At 40.5% G+C, this 19,048-nt stretch overlaps 2 protein-coding genes and 1 long non-coding RNA gene across 7 annotated transcripts in view; 2 read left to right on the top strand and 1 right to left on the bottom strand.

Annotated features, from left to right (window-relative positions):
• The window catches only part of LOC122846248, an 11,370-nt gene extending 1,789 nt beyond the window's left edge, over positions 1-9,581 (bottom strand). Inside the window, exons 1-2 of the long non-coding RNA XR_006373210.1 lie at positions 9,494-9,581; positions 2,035-2,116 (exon numbers count right to left, since the gene is read on the bottom strand). This is a non-coding gene — a long non-coding RNA (uncharacterized LOC122846248). The remainder of the gene's footprint in view (positions 1-2,034; positions 2,117-9,493) is intronic.
• Positions 42-10,343, top strand: LOC122846241 (microtubule-associated protein 1S-like). 3 transcript variants are annotated; one of them, XM_044143060.1, is made up of 11 exons: positions 42-211; positions 1,292-1,387; positions 3,065-3,147; positions 3,535-3,672; positions 4,221-4,725; positions 5,525-5,611; positions 5,697-8,128; positions 8,548-8,694; positions 9,277-9,418; positions 9,526-9,743; positions 9,828-10,343. In XM_044143060.1, exons 1-11 carry the CDS (start codon positions 58-60, stop codon positions 9,981-9,983), a joined length of 4,158 nt encoding a protein of 1,385 aa, XP_043998995.1. In that variant the 5' UTR covers positions 42-57; the 3' UTR covers positions 9,984-10,343. The 3 variants fall into 3 exon arrangements, with proteins under 3 accessions (XP_043998995.1, XP_043998996.1, XP_043998997.1); XM_044143061.1 differs by lacking the exon at positions 8,548-8,694 and having other exon boundaries at positions 46-211; positions 9,828-10,335; XM_044143062.1 differs by lacking the exons at positions 9,526-9,743; positions 9,828-10,343 and adding an exon at positions 9,039-9,089 and having other exon boundaries at positions 46-211; positions 9,277-9,410.
• LOC122846242 (interferon-induced protein 44-like) lies at positions 9,945-19,048 on the top strand. Of its 3 annotated transcripts, none has more exons than XM_044143064.1 (8): positions 9,945-10,023; positions 15,631-16,138; positions 16,293-16,344; positions 16,733-16,928; positions 17,114-17,266; positions 17,360-17,531; positions 18,220-18,320; positions 18,408-19,036. In XM_044143064.1, exons 1-8 carry the CDS (start codon positions 9,985-9,987, stop codon positions 18,663-18,665), a joined length of 1,479 nt encoding a protein of 492 aa, XP_043998999.1. In that variant the 5' UTR covers positions 9,945-9,984; the 3' UTR covers positions 18,666-19,036. The 3 variants fall into 3 exon arrangements, with proteins under 3 accessions (XP_043998999.1, XP_043998998.1, XP_043999000.1); XM_044143063.1 differs by lacking the exon at positions 9,945-10,023 and adding an exon at positions 14,244-14,318 and having other exon boundaries at positions 15,624-16,138; positions 18,408-19,048; XM_044143065.1 differs by lacking the exon at positions 9,945-10,023 and adding an exon at positions 14,270-14,324.

Raw genomic sequence — 19,048 nt, 5'->3', positions numbered from 1 at the left:
ATCCCTGTCATAACAGGCGCTGTGCTGTCCGACTTCCTCAATGACATCACACCCAACATGGCGTCCGCCCGGGTGTTGGAGAGGGAGGTCCAGGAGGAGCCGAAGACCGCAACCCTGGACTTCTGCCCCCACAAATACTCCCTGCTGGCTGTCATCGGACGGACGGCCCGCCACAGACAGACGGAGCACATCCGGAAGGAGATCGAGCGAGGTGGGTGCAGATATTTATGTCACCGCAGCTCAATGCGTTTTTTTTTCTCCCACCCCTTTCTTCTACGTTTCTTCTTCTTTTTTTTAATACAAGACATAGGCTACACAAAATCTAGTCCCGTGAATCTTCACTAGGGATGACAGCGGGACCTCTTTGCAGGGTTTCTGTAATTTTATCCACCCTGAGGACCGAGGATGCGTCATCTGGCGATCCGCCACCATCAGCATCCTCCTCTCCCCTCCGGGTGGCTTTTAATTAAAAGCAGTCAGGAGCGATGGGTTCGTCTCTTTTCGCCGTTATGTAAGGACGAGCTTTAGGGGAAATGTAGCAGGGACATCCAGCCTCTTGTGATCGACGTTTCATTAACCGTTTGGGTATTTATGACCAGCATCATATGTGAATACAGCAGATTACAGCGCTGCGTCCCGTTTAATGCTCGTTTACTGATGCATCTGGATGAAAAACGTGCTAGAGCTGGAAATAAATGATGACTGAGAGCCACTTTGGACTTTAACTGGGCCAATTAACATTTCATCAGTGCTTGATGAAAGCAGCTTTCTCTAAGCTATCAACTTTTTATGAGCGTAGTTGAAAAGATTGTAAAGGACCTCAACAGTAAATTATATCTTTAATGCAATTAGATTTTGTTGTTTGACTTGGGAATTATTTTCACAAAATGCACTACACTTTAAATGTATTCACAAATGTATAATCCTTTAAACTTTTATTTTTTAATGAGTAGCACAAATTTATCTGTGAGAGTTTTGGATTCTGCCAATTTACTCTTTATTAGAGCGGAGTTGTAAGTTGATATTTTAATTTTTTTGTATATTTCATTAAAATAAATTTTAAAATGAATCTTTCCCACAATAATCTCATTATCTTTTTAGTCCTTAAAAGGATGTACCAGTTGCACTGTAAAAAAACAAATGAAAAAAAGTCTCTAATTTACAATATAAATACAGATTTTACTGTATTTATACAGTAAAATTGTGGAATGTCTCTAACTGGAAATTAGAGACATAAAAAAAAAAAAGAAAAGTATTTTTTTTAGTCAAGTTATTTTTTGTATGCCTTCAGGTATTCGGTCATGGGACGTGGACCTAAAATCCTGCAACCTGGATCTCTTCCTGCAAGAGTTCCTCTCTCATCACACGGCGTCTTTTAAAGGTGCAGGTAAGAAGCTTTTCTTGAAAACCAAATCAGGTCCTTCATGGCCAGAGACTCCAAATGCACTCAAAGTGTTGGTCGGGCACCAGTCCAGCCATTTCAGGAAGGAAGGAAGGAAGGAAAGTGAGAAGCAGCTTTACCAATTGTTAGACGTGGGTGTAACCTCAGGATGGAAAACAATAGGAACCTGCAACCAGTTGTGCAAACACGTTGTCTGTGTTTAGGTTTCAGAGCTTCTTAAGATGCGCAGTCATGAACAGCTGATTGCTTGGAGTGGACGTAGTCGCGAATAGACTTTTGTTTTTCAGAGATGCGCCTATCTTCGGGAGAAATGCAGCAAACGGAAAGTGCAGGGATTGCATTGTTGGAAATGCGTTCAGTGGCTTTCTTGCCAAACGTTGGATGAGGGGATCAATAAGGCTCTCATGCGTTTACTGTAAATACGTAGCTGAATCCAGCAGCTTTGTTGCTCTGGAAGAAAGGCTGGTGGAAATGCTTCTTTAGCTTTGTTTTCACTCCAGAAATGAGCCAGAGTCACGCTTACAAGCAAGAGAATTGCCATGACCAATTAAAATGTATGCTTAGGCACGTTGTTACAGAACATAAACTGTTTCCTTTTATTAGTAAAATTATGGAAAAACTGCAAAACAAACCAGAGATTCACAGGTGTGATGTTATTCTCCATGGAGAAGTTAGTAAAGAAACACACACCATCTGCCTGGTCTGCAGTGTATTCTGAAAAGAAAGAAGGGAGAATAACTTTTAAAAAAGAGAAGTAGCCGGACCCCCCCCCCCTAAAAAAATCAACAACAAAAAAACAATTTTCAGCAGATTTAGAGGACATGTAGAAAGGATGTCCAATGGAAACCAGAGAAGTCCAAAAATGGCATCTTCCTTGTGTAGATCATCTGCTCTGTGCCAAATTTTAAGGTTGAAGGCCTAAAATAGAATTTTATTTGTAAGGATTTTTTATTTTCTTTGCAAATAACTAAATATGTACGGTATATAAAAAAATGAGCGTTTGTAAAGTTGTTTTTACTTTACGTAAATGCAACGTTGGCTTGTCTCCTGATTTATAGCAATGACCTGTTGAAATTGTACAGAACAGTGCAGTGAAAACAAAGATGACTTTCCTCTGAAAAGGAAACAGAAGTCTTCTGGACTGGAAATGATTGAAGACTTTTAAAGAATCTTAAGAAAGAACATCTACTGATCAAGAACACTTTAAATGATCACAGGGAGTCTGACTGCTTAGAAACAAAACACTGATGACTCAAATCTCCTGCACATGTCTGCTTGTCCAGACAGCGCCATAAAACATCACTGTGGCACAAGATCAAAAAAGGGACGTGTTCTTAGTAAAGCCAGGATTTTCGTGCCAAACTCAGATTTCAGAGGCTGAGCCAGTTCCCTTCAGACTGGATTTCCACTGCTGGCACGCCGTCCTCAGACAGCCATCTGACTCAGCTGTTCTCATCCTCTTCCTTCCTCTTGTTCTGTTTCAATCACCCGTCTGATTATCACACTTCACTTTCTCTTTGACTTTTTTTTTTTCCGGCTCCCTGCTCAGATCCATCGGCGTGTTTCCCAGCTCTGACTCTCGTGTTTCTCTCTGTGTCCTTCTCTGTTTGCGTGCAATCTCTCTCTCTCTCTCTCTCTCTCTGTCTCTCTGTGCCTCTCCAGGGCAGAAGTGTCTTCGCCACTGTACCAAAGTGTTGGACACACAAGTGCTGATCAGTCCATCTCAGGAACTGGCTCACTCAGAGGTAAAAAAAAAAAAGTTGTATGTTGATTGAAAGCTCAGGATTCGGTCTGAAACGGAGCAGGACTGCTGTCTTTACATTATGAAGGATAAGCAGTGAATGTCATGTGTATCTATTTCTGACTGATGCGTTTTGAAGCGAGTATGTGGATTCGATTCCCAAGGTCTATAGAACGGAAACAAACCCTCTAGATATTTAACCTTTGTTTCACACTAAACTGACCTGGAGTGTTTGTTGAGGAAAACCTCAATCAGCTTAATATATATGAATATATGATAAACATTCTGCCAAAGATGTATTGATCTCTTTTACATGCTCTCTTTTGACATTTTCTGATGAGTGACCTGGCTAAAACACCAGATTTTTTTCCCCTCTCTGTTTCCCTGTCAGGTGTTCGCCCTGCTGTCCAGAGAATCTGCTCATAAGCTGCTGATCTTGGCTGGCCTGAGTGTGGAGGAAAGCGGAGAGCTGCTGTTTCACAGAGGACACTTTTCTCCTGACCACCTCAGACGATTAATAACAGAGCAGGTGCAGCGTCACCATCCCTCCGGATTTTCTCTAAATGTTTCACTTAGGGGACTTAATATGTCATTTACAAATGTTTGCCGGCCAAACTGTGCTTTTTTTTTTTTTTTTTTTAAAAGGAGGATTAGAAATTAAACATAGCAAGGGGGAAAATAAACCAAATATTTGTATCTTGTTAATTTTCCTGACATTCTTTGCATGACATGAATACTTTTTTATTCTCTGATTATTTGTTAAAAAATGTTCTTTATTGGCTAAATATATCAGCATTTAAAGAACAAAGCTCTATTAACTTACAGTATTTTGGGTGCAGGTTTGTGTATTTCTAATAGTTTTTTCTAATACAAAGCTCATGATTTAAGCTTCTCAAGATGCTGGTTGTCCACATTCCAAAAATAAGCATTTTAGATTGGTGTGAACTCAAGAAAAGCATTTTATTGGAAGAAACTGATACAATTTGGGCAGCTCTTGTGATTTATTTTATTTTACTTTATTTTATTTTTTTTCAAAACAAAACATTGCATTTACACTAAAGAGGAGTCTTTCTTCAGTTCCCAGATCAGGAGAGCTCCACCTCCTGCCCCACCAAGATCAATTTGACCCTCAGTTGTCCCAACATCGGACACTGGAGAAAGATCCTCCTGGGAAATCCACCCCTGCAGGGTCCCCTGGCGCTGCGAATCAACCCCGCGGAGGTGCTGCCGGCCATGGAGTCTCTGGGGGAATTCACATCACTCATCTCTGGCACCATCTGCCCCGCGTCCGCCTTCGACCTCCTGCCACCTCCCACCACCGTGGGGTTCCTCAAGCTGTCCCGCCCCTGCTGCTACGTGTTCCCCGCCGGGCGCGGCGACTGCGCTTTCTTCGCGGTCAACGGGTTCACCGTGCTGGTGGACGGAGGCTCTGACTCTCAGGCCTGTTTCTGGAAGCTGGTCCGCCACCTGGACAGAGTCGATGCGGTTCTGTTGACCCACGTGGGCACAGAGAACCTCCCCGGTGCCGTTTCCTTCCTAGAAAGGAAGGTGGCTGAGAAGGAGCTGAGCCATGATGTTAAAGGTACGAGAGCCTTCTCAGCGCTGCAAAGAGGTTTGTTTTTGTCTTAAAAACAAGAAATAAGTGCACAAGTTTGAATATATTGTGCATTTTTTGTAATTCAGACAATTTCCTAAGTACATATGCGAGCTCACATATGTACACAGATCACTACTAATGTTATATAAAATGTTCCTTAGCACTTTTTTGTGCGACTCCTCCACCATCTTACAGATTATTATAGGATGCTTTAATGTTTCCTTGGATATTTCTAAACATTTTTGGACAATTTGGGTCATGTGTTTGAAATGAATTTCCAACATGACAGCAATAAATAAAAGATAATAATTTTTTTAAAAAGACCGCAAAAGTGGTTTTTGGATATATATATATATAAAAAAACAAGTATTAAGCTTCTTGACTGGAACCAACTTCAGTCCTGCTGAAAATTATTCTGAATATTAGTAGAAGTGGGATCTGTGACTCAAAAACTAACCAAATGAACACTGGATCCAGATCCAGCCAGAATTAGCCGAGATATTAATGATCGGCACCAAAAGTATGAAGTTTCGAAGGCATGTATGTATATGTATACATTTGGATTAAATACGCAATCGTTTTTAACTTGTGCACCTAATTGGTGTCTGTAAAGTGCATTCATGTTGTTTGAAGCATCATCATTTTCCCCTTCCCCCCCAATGGATTACCAAATGCTAAAAATGAAAACAAACATTTATAATAATTGTATGTAAACTTATGACTTGAACTGTACACACTGCGTTGCATAATCCATATTTTAATGTTTTATTTTCTGTTTGCACAGATGACTTGTCAAAGAGGCTTATCTCTCCAGAGCTAGGAGTTGTTTTCTTCAACGCCCCCAGCAGGTTGCAGGTGGAACAACATTCTTGTGAGTTGTGTAAATAAGCAAACTACAAAATCTTTCTTAACAACAGAAAGCAAAGTAACACAAGTTGTCAATCTTTCCCTTTAAGTTGCAGACAATGTGCTGAAGAGTACACAGCAGGCCGCCATAACTTTACAGCTCTTGAAGAAGTTAGACATCAGACCACAACCGCTATTTCGGCCACAAGGAGTCCCCGTGAAGCCGCTCACCTTGTTTCAAAAGATGGGAGTGGGACAGCTGGATTTGTACATACTCACACCAGGCAAGAGCAGCCAGGAATATGAGACGTTCATACAGAACTGGCCTGACGGAGTCTCGTCACTGTCACAGAGTCTCCCTCTCACCGCGTTGGTCTCAGTCTCTGCCCTGCTCGTGTGGCATCCAGCGTGTCCACAAGAGAAGGTGGTCAGAGTGCTGTTCCCTGGCGCAACTCCACAGGCAAAACTGCTGCAGGGGCTGGAGAAGCTCAAAGGATTGGACTTCCTTCAGAAGCCAACAGTAACTACCGGAGACCTCGAAAGACAGGGGGAGGACAGGAAGGCCAAGAGGACAGAGAGCGTGGACAGTAGCCGGTCAATAGGGAAAGAGGGAACAGCCAAGCAAGGGAAAGAACGAGGAGCTAGAGAAGAAGGAAAGGATTCATTAGTGAAAGAAAAGATAAAGACATTAAGTGGAACTAAAGATACTGATAAAGCTAAAATCAAGGAGGTGGGCATAAAACGTAAACCATCACTATCAGAGAAGAATACTTTAAAGAAAGGGTTAGGGAAGGATGGAAAAAAAGAGGAGAAGACTGGCAATAAAGAGGAAAACAGTGTTAAAAGGACTGAACAGATAAAAAGAGAAGGAATCCCATTTAAAACCAAGAAGGATAATAAAACAAAACCAAAAAAGGATGCAAGAAATGACAAAACAGGAGAGAAGAAATCTCAAAAGTCATCAGCAAATGAAGCAATCAATGACAAGAAAGTTCATGCAAATAATAACAGAACAGAACAAAAACGAGGGTCTTTGTCAAAAATCCCAGAGCCAGATTGCCCTGGTACTGATGATCGAGATCACAAGAAGGAGACTGAAGCTCAGGAGAAGCAGCACGGCTCCAAGATGTCCACCCCGGAGGACATGACGGCTGATTTTCTCAAGCTCAAGGAGGAAAGCGAACTGGAAGCAGCCCAATTGGAAACTGCAGCCTTTTGTGAAGATGCATGCAATAAGGCTGGTGAAAGGTTTGTACAGGAAGCAGCAGGGGATTTGGAAATAACAAAAGTGGAGTGTGGTGACAGTTTAGTGCAAAATATCCCTGGGAGGAGTGGGAAAGCAGAAGCAGACAGCCAACAAAACCATCCAGATGAGTCTGTCAAATCTAGTAAACATGCAAAGGTTGTAGGATTCCCATCTCCTTTAAACAAATCTTACAAAAATGATCACACAGTCCAGCAGGACACAACCCCAACCGAGTACACACTGCTGGATGGGGCTTTGAAGCACTCCCCTCCCTCGCGCTCCTCTCCGGAAAACCAGGCCCCCAACAGTACTGAGGAGGAGACAGTAGAGCCAGTGTCCCCTGACTCACGTCCCAACAGTGCAGGCCACACTCCCTACTGCCTGTCCCCAGACGACATGTGGTGCAACAGAGCCACGCTGAGCCGACTTCAAGCCCTCCACTCAGCTGATGCTCACGAGGCAAAAGGGTCATCTGGCCAAAGCGAGGAGGAGGTTAGCAAGACCAAAAGTGCTAGTGAAAACCGCAAAGAGAAGCATCTAAGTTTTCTTTCTTTGGGCACATGTAAAGAGGGTTCTTCGGATCCTTCGCCGTCTGTAGCCACAACCACCACCACCACGCACTCATTACCAGCGGAGGTGAGCTCGCCTCAGTCAACAGAAGTAGATGAATCTTTGTCAATGTCCTTTGAACAGGGACCGAGCGCTGGAAGCCAGAGAGAAGGAGATGATGGTGTTTATCTCTCCCACTCTAATGGAGGGTATTATGTGGGAATGTCTTTGCCAATGAAGAAGCCTCCCAGATCTTTGGGTCAGAGTTCAGAGATGGGGCGACCTGATGCACCAAACCCTTTCCATTTTGATGCATCGGCTGAAGACGTGGACCTTTGTTTGGTTTCTCCTTGTGAGTTCAAGCATTTCAAACCCCCTGACTCAAGCTCAGGCACCACCTCCAGAGAAGTCAGCGGCCCAAATTACCATGGCAACAACAATAACAACCCAAAGGACAGGTCACCTAGTGAGTCAAATGCCCCTGTCTGCACAGAGGACTGCCCGTCCACCACAGCAGATGGAGTTTTGGATTCGGACTCTGATGATTCATGTAGTGACCCGTCCAACTCCCCCTGTAACCACGACATGAGTCAGACTTTGCCCCCAGATCCTCTGCCAGCCCCTCTCAGAGACAGTCCACCGCTGCCTCCCCATCCTGACACCTCCATGCCAGTTCCTCAGTCTGACTCTGAAGCTCACGGGAAGAGAGCAAAAAACACTGCAACCCGGGGAAAGAAGTTTCCAGGGGTGAGTGTGTCACATTAGCAAAGTAGAAAATTTGTTGGACAAAGTTGAGTATCTTCACCAGTCTCCTAGTTTTAGATATTTTAGAGTGTCTCATAAAAATATTCATACTTCTAAGATTTTTTTTGTCACATTACTACCACAAATGTCAGTGAATTTCATTGAGATTATTTATGATAGAGCAACAAAACGTAGAGGGCAAACGATGAATGGTATAACTGAGAAAAGCATGGTATTCATATGTAGTCAGCCTATCTGAGTCAACACTTTTTAGAACCGTTTACATCCACCAGATTAACACTCCTGGAACTTTTAATTTTTGGCATCAAGTTCCAAGTCTTGCAACAGATTCCCAATTGGATTTAGAAATTAAATTTGACAGGGTCATTCTAACATTTGACTGATTCTTATTCTTCTGGAAGGTGAGCCCCAATTCCAGTGTCAATTATTGCACAGGTTCTAAAGGGTTTTCTTCTGAGAATCACCTGCATTTACCTTCATCAAGTCTGACCAGCTTCCCTGTGCCTGCAGAAAGGATCCTCAACGCAGGACGCTATCCTTCATACAGCGTTGGTTTTCCTTCACACACAGTACCTTTCTTTCAATAAAAGCGACTTCTTGTCATTCCTAAACTGAGATTAAATTACACCCAAGTGGACTTTATTTTCTGACCTGCTTGCATTGTATTTTATTTAGGGGAATCATAGAAAAGGAGCTGTTAGATTACACTGGGTGTAATCTAACTGAGATTAGATTACACCCAAGTGGACTTTATTTTCTGACCTGCTTGCATTGTATTTTATTTAGGGGAATCATAGAAAAGGAGCTGAAAAATCTGTGCCAAATGTAAAGCATGTATTGTTTTCCCTTGATTTCTGGATTATGCGCTACTTCATGTTGATCTCTTAAATAGGCTTGCTGAGGATTTATGGCTTGGATGTGACAAAATGTCAAAATCTTCCAGGTATTTGAATATTTTTGCAAAACACTCCATATCATCTTTGACCAAGCTTTCTGTCTTCATCAGCAGGTGTTAAACTTTTGAAATGTACATCACCTTGACACAATTTCCTGGAAACATCAGGAATATCCATAATCAAAGTTGGTTTCTCTTAGGCAGATAATTTCATCGATAACCTTTTTGTTGCCAGATTATCGATGCCCCCCAAAAACCAGGCTCAGGGAAAATCAAAACAGGGGGCCAAAGTGGAGCCACCAAAGGGAATCTCTCCAGCGCTCGAACGCTTTCCTCCAGCACTCGCTCTGCACCAGCAAAATCATCACCAGCTCCTAGTATGTCACTTTGAACGGGACGCCTCTTTTACACCACAACGTGACCAAGCTAACAGATAGGAGAAACATTCTGACCTTCTTCTGTTTTCTCTTCTCCCTCCTGTCAGACTCTAAGGCTCCCTCTGCTGGTGAAGTCAGTATTTATGTGGACTTGACTTATATTCCATCTGGAGCCTCCTCTCCCACAGTCACTGTGGACTTCTTCAGGTGTATCCGCTCCTCCTGCTACATCATCAGCGGAAACAGTCCGGAGCGAGAGGAACGAATGAGACAAACTCTGGATGCTATGCTGGATGGCAAGGGATCCTGGCCAGAAATCATGCAGGTAAAAACAACTTTAAAAATTAACATGACTTTCTCTTAGTCGGAGAAGACACTAGGGAGAAGTTATCTGTCTCTTTTTGCCTAGGTGACGGTGATCCCCACCTTTGAGTCGGTGTCGATGCAGGAGTGGTACCAGCAAACCCTGGACAGGCAGCGGGAGCTGAACATCACTGTGTTGGGCTCAAACAGCACTGTCGCCATGCAAGAAGAGACTTTTCCTGCCTGCAAGATCGAATTCTGAGATGCAGAATACGAAACGGCTGATGGATGGATATTTCAATGTAAGATTAAAAACCTGTGAACTGGGGGCTTGGTAGAAATAGAAACAGATGTAATGGGTATATGCCCTCCCCCTTTGCATGTAAGTGGTAAATATCCGCTTTATGGGCTTCTTTTTGCAGCTGAAAACTGAAAAAAAGGATTATTTTGACCAATGACCCTGTTCAAAACAGGAGAGGAGACTAAACCTACTGCGAAGGATGCATGTCGCTCTCCGCACACAGACGGTCTCATGAGAGCTGTTACTGTAGATTACAATTTGGAAATCTGCTTTACAGTTTGCAGCATCTGAATCCACAAAAAAAAAAAAAAAATGAAAACACCAAATTCAGATACATTCAAAAGGGTCCTAACAGTTTGCATTGTACGTTGAAAACGAACATTTAAATCTCCAAGGAGTTCAGATGTATAGTTTGTGTCCAGGTGTTTGTTGTGAGCGCTGTTAGCAGATGTAAGACGGGCTGTGCTGTGTTGTAGCTGCTTTGAAAAGTGTTTTTGTCACTGCTGCCTTTTTACTGAGATCGCATTTAGAAGAAACCAGACTCTGATAAACACGTTTCAGACCCCCGGGGTCACACACCAGCCAGTATTAATATCTTAATCCAAGGGGTTTAGGTGATTTTACTGATTAAACAGCGTTGCCACAATTGTAAAATTGAGAATTGTCCGACAATTGTATTCCAGTAAAAATTCCTATCATTACCAAAAATTATATAACTGATAAATTGCAAGTGTAAATAGGAAATATCATGCATTATGTTTTAGAACATATATTTTGCACAGTACTGAATCACACATGTGTAATGGTGATACTAGGAGCTTTGTAGGCTGTAAATAAGAGCAGATGTGGTGAAAGTAATTCTGGAAATAGAACTGAAAGAACGATTGTGATCAAATGGAAAATGCTATTCGTAATATTTTTATCTATTAGGCAGGTCTCTGGTTAGCCATTCATACACGTCTGCTTACATACATGTTATTATTTTGTTGTCAAACTTTACATAAACCATATAATTTGGAACAACTGTTCAGAAAAATTAAAACAGCTGCCCCTAAATTGGACTAAAATGCTTTTTCTTGTGAAGCAGTTGTAACACGGTTACATGCTCTCAATTATTGAACAATTCTTTTCCGACAAAATTATTCAAAATGTAAAGGCACCAGCATTAGCATTACTTGAATTTGCAAATATACACTTGCAACATACCAGCTTCATCAGGAGAAAACTTGTAATCTAAAACCAGCTGTGTAAAGGCCATTTTATTTTAGGTAATTTTGGTTATTTTAACAATCTTCGATTAAATATTGTCCAAAATGGATGCTTTAAGGGTTTTGGGTGATTTGGAGGACGATGAATTAGCAAGTTAACCTAAAGCGAATGCTTTTGAATGGTGGGAGGAATAGAATATGGAAAGTTCACGAAGAAAAATATTCAGTGTTGTCCTGGATTATATAAATTTTCCAATTTTTTGATCAATTCTGCATATTGGACGAAAGCAACAACAAAATCCCGAAAGTCTGATGAGATGTGTGATGACAGTTAAATTATGTTACACATTTAACAGTGCATAACACTCTATAAAACATTGCCTGTTTCTATTGACGTCATGACCAATTCGAACGTTGAGCATAACTAGCATTAGCCTGATAAAACTAGCTAGCAGATAAAAGGCTAAGATTCAACAAACATGTTCTCCAGCATCAACTAAGATTATTATAGACTGACACTAACATAATGGTACAATTTTTTTTTATCATCTTACCATTTTGTATTTCGATCGGTAGAAGAGGTTTGACGAAGTTTGATTATGTCACGGTAGACGTCAATGACTGCCTGTTAAGAATTACGCACCTCTTTTTAGTCTGTGTTCGGCCCAATGTTTAGTTTAAAATATCTAATACCTAATAAAAATAAATAAATAAATAAAAATAAAAAATATCCAACTTTTGTCCAATCCTCAACAACATAAGTCCAGTATTTGAAGAAATAACCCAGCAGTTATTGCGTGTTTGTTTGTGTGTGTGTGTGTGAGTGGATATTCACTCCTATCCATAATAGTGTGCTAGATTTAATTTTTCCCTTTTGCATATCCGTTATTTTTAAGTTCTTATCTTCTGAAAATTCTTACACCTAGTCTGTAAATCCGTGGATGTTATTGTGAGGTGTGGTTTACTGTACTCTGTGTGGCTATTTTGCCTTTGTTTTGCACAAATATGCATGTGACATTATGAGTTTCTAAATACCAAAGCATGAAGAATCACAGACAGGTCATTTTTGCCTATCAAACAAAATGCTACCACCAAATGCATAGAAGCATCACATTTTTTAAAATCAAGTTTCTCTAAATGATCTGACAAAGGTTGTTTTTTTTCTACAAATGTAGATGCAATGAAAATAAATCATCCTGAAATTGTAATAATTTATGAGAAACTTAATTTTGAATTATGCATCTGTATCTCTGAATGTGTTTTATCAAATGATCTTGTAATTAAACACAAAGTCTTTACAAACTTTATATGAACAAGATCTCGAAAACAAATGTTTGAGTTTCTTCTTAGCTATCTTCCTGTATGTCCTGCATATGTAAAACACTTAATTTATGTTGTTTTTTTCATGATATTCATGAATAAAAAGAGCAAAGCACCGGGGGGAAGTGTAAAATGATCTTATGATTTAAAAAAACCCCCAACTGATTGTAAGTAGACGACAAAAGACAATGTCAGCAAGGATTTTGGTTGTAACATTAGTAGGAATGCAAGAATAAAACAAAAATATGCACAAGCAAAATTGCGTCTTGAGAATCATGTAAATGCAAACGTTTGAGTGATGAGGATCAGCCGGTGTTTCTGTTTTTCTCAGTGGCTTTGGTGCAAATTCAAACTTGTTCAACCTTCAAATCCTTGTGTCACTTGTGCACATCCTAAAAGCATTTCCGTATTTCTTTTAACAAGTTGCAAATGCTTCTCTGCTTTTTCCTACGTTTTCATTTGCTTTTGTCATGTTGATCAAAATGTGTTACACAGGTCTTTGTTGAATTGTCTCAACCGCCACAACATTTAAACATCACTTCATTGTATAAAGTCTAAAACATGCAAAAATGGTTGAACACGTCAAAATTTTTCAAAGATATTTCTATACATTTCCATTGGACTTTTTTTCAAAATCTGTCTTGAACTGGTAAATTGCTCCTAGGCGAATCCTGAGTTTTTCCAACGAAGGTAAATACATGAAACATAAGATCAACCAGTTTTCTGACATAGATTGAACCGTCTCAATCTACTGTATTGTGTATATGCCAGAGCACAAAACAATGTTACGTTTCTGACAATGCAAGGACGAGGATTTAGACGGAGTCAAAAGCCAGAGAGAAGAAGAAGAAGTGGAGTTAGACTGTGACAGAGGAGTTGGGAAGCAAACAGAGGAAGAAACAGAGAAATGCCAGTTTCCATCAGTCCAACACCCTCAGTTTATGGTTTGTGCTGATGGAGTTCCTCTCACCCTAATCCTCATTTCTTAATCTCACTGAGGATTTTTTTTCTCACCACAGACATGGAAATTATAATGTAATGTAATGTCTGCACCACAGCACTGCATGTACAGTTTTCCTTAAGGAGATTGTCCTGCGTTTCTGTTTTTATTTTTTATTTTTTTCCCCCTTCATGCTCTGTAGTTCCATCTTTTCCTTTCTGTATCACAATGAGATGATCAGACAAATACAAATCTAGTTCAGCTCCTTTCATTGATCTCCCACCATTACAATTTACAGTTCTTGTCATCAAAACTGCAGCCATAGTTTACAACAGAACGTCCCTCCAGAGTAACACTGCTGTATTAACAACACGACTGAGCGATTTGATTCTTATATATGTGCAGTGAAAGAAGAAGTTGTCATTCTGATTCACTGACATGTTCAATGACACATATATTTACTTTTGAGAGATTAACTAAGGAGTTGAATACAGAAACTGAATTTTCCAGGTAGTCCATGCTGTTTTGCAGTTTATAGGAATTGCTTTCAGAAATACATTCACAGTTTTGTAAATGTCAAAAGTGATTTAAGAGATGCACCAAAGCAACTGAGAAAAACTCTAAATACTGACATCTTAAGTTTTGCTTGGAAAGATCACATTAAATTTCCTGTGTGTCACAATTGACGTTAGTGTTGGTGTATTTTACAGCCTCACAGCCTAAGGCAATGTCTCACATAGAAAGTGAAAGAAGTAAAATAAAAGAAGTGGCTTTGTTTGTAGATAGAGAGACACACAGCAGCTCACTGAGGTTTACCTTTGAATCTTTCTACAAGTAAGTTTTCTAAATTTTCCTTTAAGAAAAATTGTATTTAGATATAGTTTCTGTGTGTAATGTGAACCACTGTGTTGATCAAGAAATAGCTTAAAATATCTCCAGCAATGTGTGGAGCCAATTCATCCAGTATTCATCCAGGTTTTATACTCTTTTAAATGAAATTGATTTAAAAGAGGAAATGTTTTGTCCATGTTCAGACCACAGTGCAGTGGTGAAATGTATATTTTCTGGTTTGTAGGACTTAACTACTTTTGAAGTAATACTGAAAGTAAAACCAGTTCACTACTTGATTCAAACGAGATTCTGTTCTTTCAGAAGAGAAGTTGATTTTAATTAATTGAGTTTGTGTTTAATGATATAAACTAAACAGAAGCTCACAAAGAGGTTTTACGAGTGCAGACAGATAAACAGATAAACAGATAGAGAGACGGACGGACGGACAGACAGACAGATAGATGGACGGGCGGGCAGGTTAGTAAGTAGGTAGACAGACAGACAGACAGACAGACAGACAGACAGACAGACAGACAGAGAGACAGATAGATAGATAGATAGATAGATAGATAGATAGATAGATAGATAGATAGATAGATAGATAGATAGATAGATAGATAGATAGATAGATAGATAGATAGATAGATAGATAGATAGATAGATAGATAGATAGATAGATAGATAGATAGATAGATAGATAGATAGATAGATAGATAGATAGATAGATAGATAGATAATGTTGAGACGCTTACTCAAGACACGCACACATGTACACACGAAGCACTGACACATGAGATTCTTCACAACAGCCTTTTGTATTAATGGAAAGTTTCTGTAAAAACGAAACTTAACTTTAGTCAAAGTAAAGCATCGGAGGACCATTGGGAGGACCCTGAGGGACGTCATACATCAGCAGGCCTGGAGGCGTGTCTCAGATATAAACAATGGATCGTCCGTTTTTGAGCAGATGCTGTATAGATTCGGTTTTAACACTTCACATTCATCTAAGCCTGTGAGGGTAAGCGTCTCTTTCTTTTAGCGCTAAAAGAAATAAAATAAGTAAAGTCTGATTATTTGTGTTGGCTGATTTTCTGCACGTGTGATCACATGGTTTCGATTCATCGATAGTATATTTAGTTCAACAATAGATAGATAGATAGATAGATAGATAGATAGATAGATAGATAGATAGATAGATAGATAGATAGATAGATAGATGAATGCTTCTGTAAGAAATGAAAACTTGTAAATCTGATTGCGTAACACTTGACAGCAGCTCTCTCTTCTTCCACTCTGCCTTCATCTTCAGGTGACTTTGTCCAGCCTTTCCTCCATCATGTCTGCAGTCACATCCAGTCTGTCCAAACATCAGGAAAATCATCTGCTGTCCCTCTTCAGCCACGCTCGACTCCACCTCCTTTACAAGGCCAGCATCCACGGCTTCACTGCAGCTGCCTTCCACGGCCGCTGTGACCAGCAAGGACCCACTGTCATTGTGGCCTACAACGCCGCAGGGTTGGTCTTTGGGGCTTACACGTCCAAGGACTACGTCCAGAGCGGAGTGGCTGTCAGCGATGGGGAGGCTTTCCTTTACAGCATCGGTGGCGAGCGAGACAAACCACTCAGAGTGGGGTGTATCAGTGGGAAGCATGCCTTCACAGATGGAGGCTCCGGTCCAAACTTTGGTGCCTTGGTTTTCTTGCATGAGGACAAGCCTGCAGTGCAATCCAATCCAGGAGACTGCTTCAACTTCCAGGGTGCAGAGATGCATGGGAATGACTTGGCACTAACAGAGTTTGAGGTGTATCGGGTTGAAGGTTCGTGAAAGAACTCTCTTTAATGAAAATACAAAGGATCTCCGATGATTGAATCAATTTATATTCATTTGTATCTGTTATTTACATGTGTGCATGTAATCGAGTCTAAAAAGTAAACACCTGTTTAAATATGTGTATTATTTTATTACAACAGGTCTAGGAGATCTCCTGGAGAAACCTTGGAGAAACATCCAGTGGACGTCTGAGTACGTAACCAAAGGCAACATGCCTTTATGTGGAAACTCATAAAAGAAAATCTGTAAAATATGCAAATATTGCATTTTCAAATCCACGTTGCATTGTGCTGAGAAGTTCTCTCACCATAATTCTTGCAATAGCATTTCTAGGTAGAGCATTTTTAAACATTTCTGGAAAAGAAAAGACTAATTTGTAAATATTGGTGGTTCTTTTCATTTCATGAAATTGTTAGAAGACAGACGCTGATGTGGTAAATATAATAATTGACGATAACTGATAGATAAACCTCAATTCTGAGAAAAGTGCAGAATGTTTTTACCATTTTAAATTTATAGTGATCATGATCTTGATTATTTATGTTCTCTTTGTTTGTTTTTTATGTTGTTTCTCTTGCAGAAGAAAGCAACAACTGATGACAAGCATCCAGAACTATCTGCCTGAAATCCAAGCAGTCAATCAAGCCCGGGTGTTGCTGGTGGGCCCCGTTGGGGCCGGCAAGTCGAGCTTTTTTAACTCCATCAACTCCGCATTTCGGGGCAACATGACATGCCAAGCCATCACAGGCACATCAGGGACAAGTGTGACCACTCAGGTACCTGCAAAACATTCACTGCTAGATTATCTTGTCAGATTCAAAAGAAGAAATGTGCAAGATTCACTGGGAAACACAGATCTGTTGCACTTCTTGTAACTGAAGGCTGACGGTGGCGACATGAGTAGGTTTGGTTTATTTTTAACTGACTACCAATTTAATAATACATTTTATACCTCCTGCAGTATCGCGCCTACAACATTAAGGCAGGAAGACGTGGTGGGACTCTTCCTCTGATCCTCTGTGACACAATGGGGCTGGAGGAAAACGCTGACTCCGGCTTGAACATTGACGACGTAGTCAGCATCTTCAAGGGGCACATGAAGGACCGCTACCAGGTTCTTTAAACACATTTAGCGTCACATTATGTGAGCCATTTAGATGTGGGGTAATGAGTTATTCAAAGCAAATCATTTCTTTGCTCTCTTCAGTTTAGTAGCTGTTCGTCAATCCTTGAAGATTCTCCAGGCTATCAGAAACACGTGACTCTGAACGACACGATTCACTGCGTGGCGTACGTCATCGACACCTGCAAGGTGTCACTCCTCAGCCAGAAAATGCTGGACAAGCTCACTGCCATTCGGAAGAAGGCCAACCAACTTGGTCAGTGGGAAAATGTTATACTGAAGAACGTTTCAAAGTGTTCATCTCATGTTGCTATAGTTGCCTGGTGCTTTAAAAATTTTCTCATTGCCTCCACTTTGGCATGTTAGAACCCCAAGTATTTTACCAGGTTTTTATGTGTTGGACTAACACAAACTATTGCACATCCGTGAAGTGCAAAATGCAAATTAACTCAGGCTCACTTGGACTGAATAGAAAGTCACTTTCAATCAAGTCTTGCCACTGATTATCATTTGGATTTAGGTCAGGACTTTGACTGGGCCATTTTAAAACATCACCATGCTGGATCTAACACATCCTACTTTAACTCTGGGCATAGGTCAGGGGTTTAGATGTTAAAGTGACCCTCAGCTAATGTCTCAAGTCTTTAGTTTTCTTCCAGGACTGTGAGTTTCAGATTGTTATTTGCAACAAAATTAAAAACCTTTCAGTCCTGACCCTCCACTACATAATCATTTTGTGTTGATCTTCTTCATTCTATCTTGAGAAAATGGGGAAACGTTTGAGGAGGATTAACATGTTATGCATTAGGTGTTACTAACGGGATGCGTTTGCTTACACAAATTTCCTCCAGCATTTCCATGATGAAGCTCTGATTTCTTGTAATCAATCTACAAAAGCATAAAAAATATACCTCATCAAACTTCTTAATCTTGTTTCCTGCCAGGAATCCCTCAGATTTTGTTGATGACCAAAGTGGATGAAGCCTGTCCACTAGTGGCAAAGGACTTGAAAAATGTGTACCGCAGTGTTTACATCCAGAAGAAGGTAACATTTTATGTCGATATTTACCTTATTACAGGAAAACATCTTGTAATATGAAGGAGATCTAGAAATATCAACCTATTGTTTCAGGCCCGCCAGTTGAGTGATTTCCTGGGCATTCCTTTGTCCTATGTGCTGCCAGTGAAAAACTACAGCGAGGAGCTGGAACTGGATCAGAACACCGACATACTGCTGTTTATGGTCTTGGATCAAATCCTCAACTACGCAGACAGCTACTTTGAAAACCAGATTAGAGAGGATCAGGATGGAAGCAATGGACCGGAGCTCTACAGATCCATCGATCCCCGCCGAGTTGTGTCACAACATGACGAGCCTAAGATTGTTTGAGATACACAGTTACACATGTTACTGTGTTGTGGAAGCGTTTGGTTTGCTTAGGTTCTTACCCATCAGGAGGGTTCTGATTGACAGCTGCGCTTGGCATGAGGGGGGATTGCTGAAAAGTCAACACAATGTGATGGGCTAACTTTGAAAGCTCACATCTACTGAATCCTATTCAATTGGTATGGCTCCTTTTTTCTAGACTTTGACTGGATTAAATTTATTTGTCTAGCAAACGTGTAAAGGAAATGAGCTGAACCAGTTTGCCAATTTGTCAATTTCTTTATGCACAATTACAAAGTCCAATAAAACACATTCCACTGGAGCAGTCATCCAGAAGCTTTGCTCTACGTACTATCACAAAATAAAAATAATCTACGCACACTCAA

This window comes from Gambusia affinis, linkage group LG16 (assembly GCF_019740435.1).
Source record: "Gambusia affinis linkage group LG16, SWU_Gaff_1.0, whole genome shotgun sequence".
Lineage (NCBI taxonomy): Eukaryota > Metazoa > Chordata > Actinopteri > Cyprinodontiformes > Poeciliidae > Gambusia > Gambusia affinis.
This window is presented reverse-complemented; position numbering and strand designations above follow the sequence as displayed.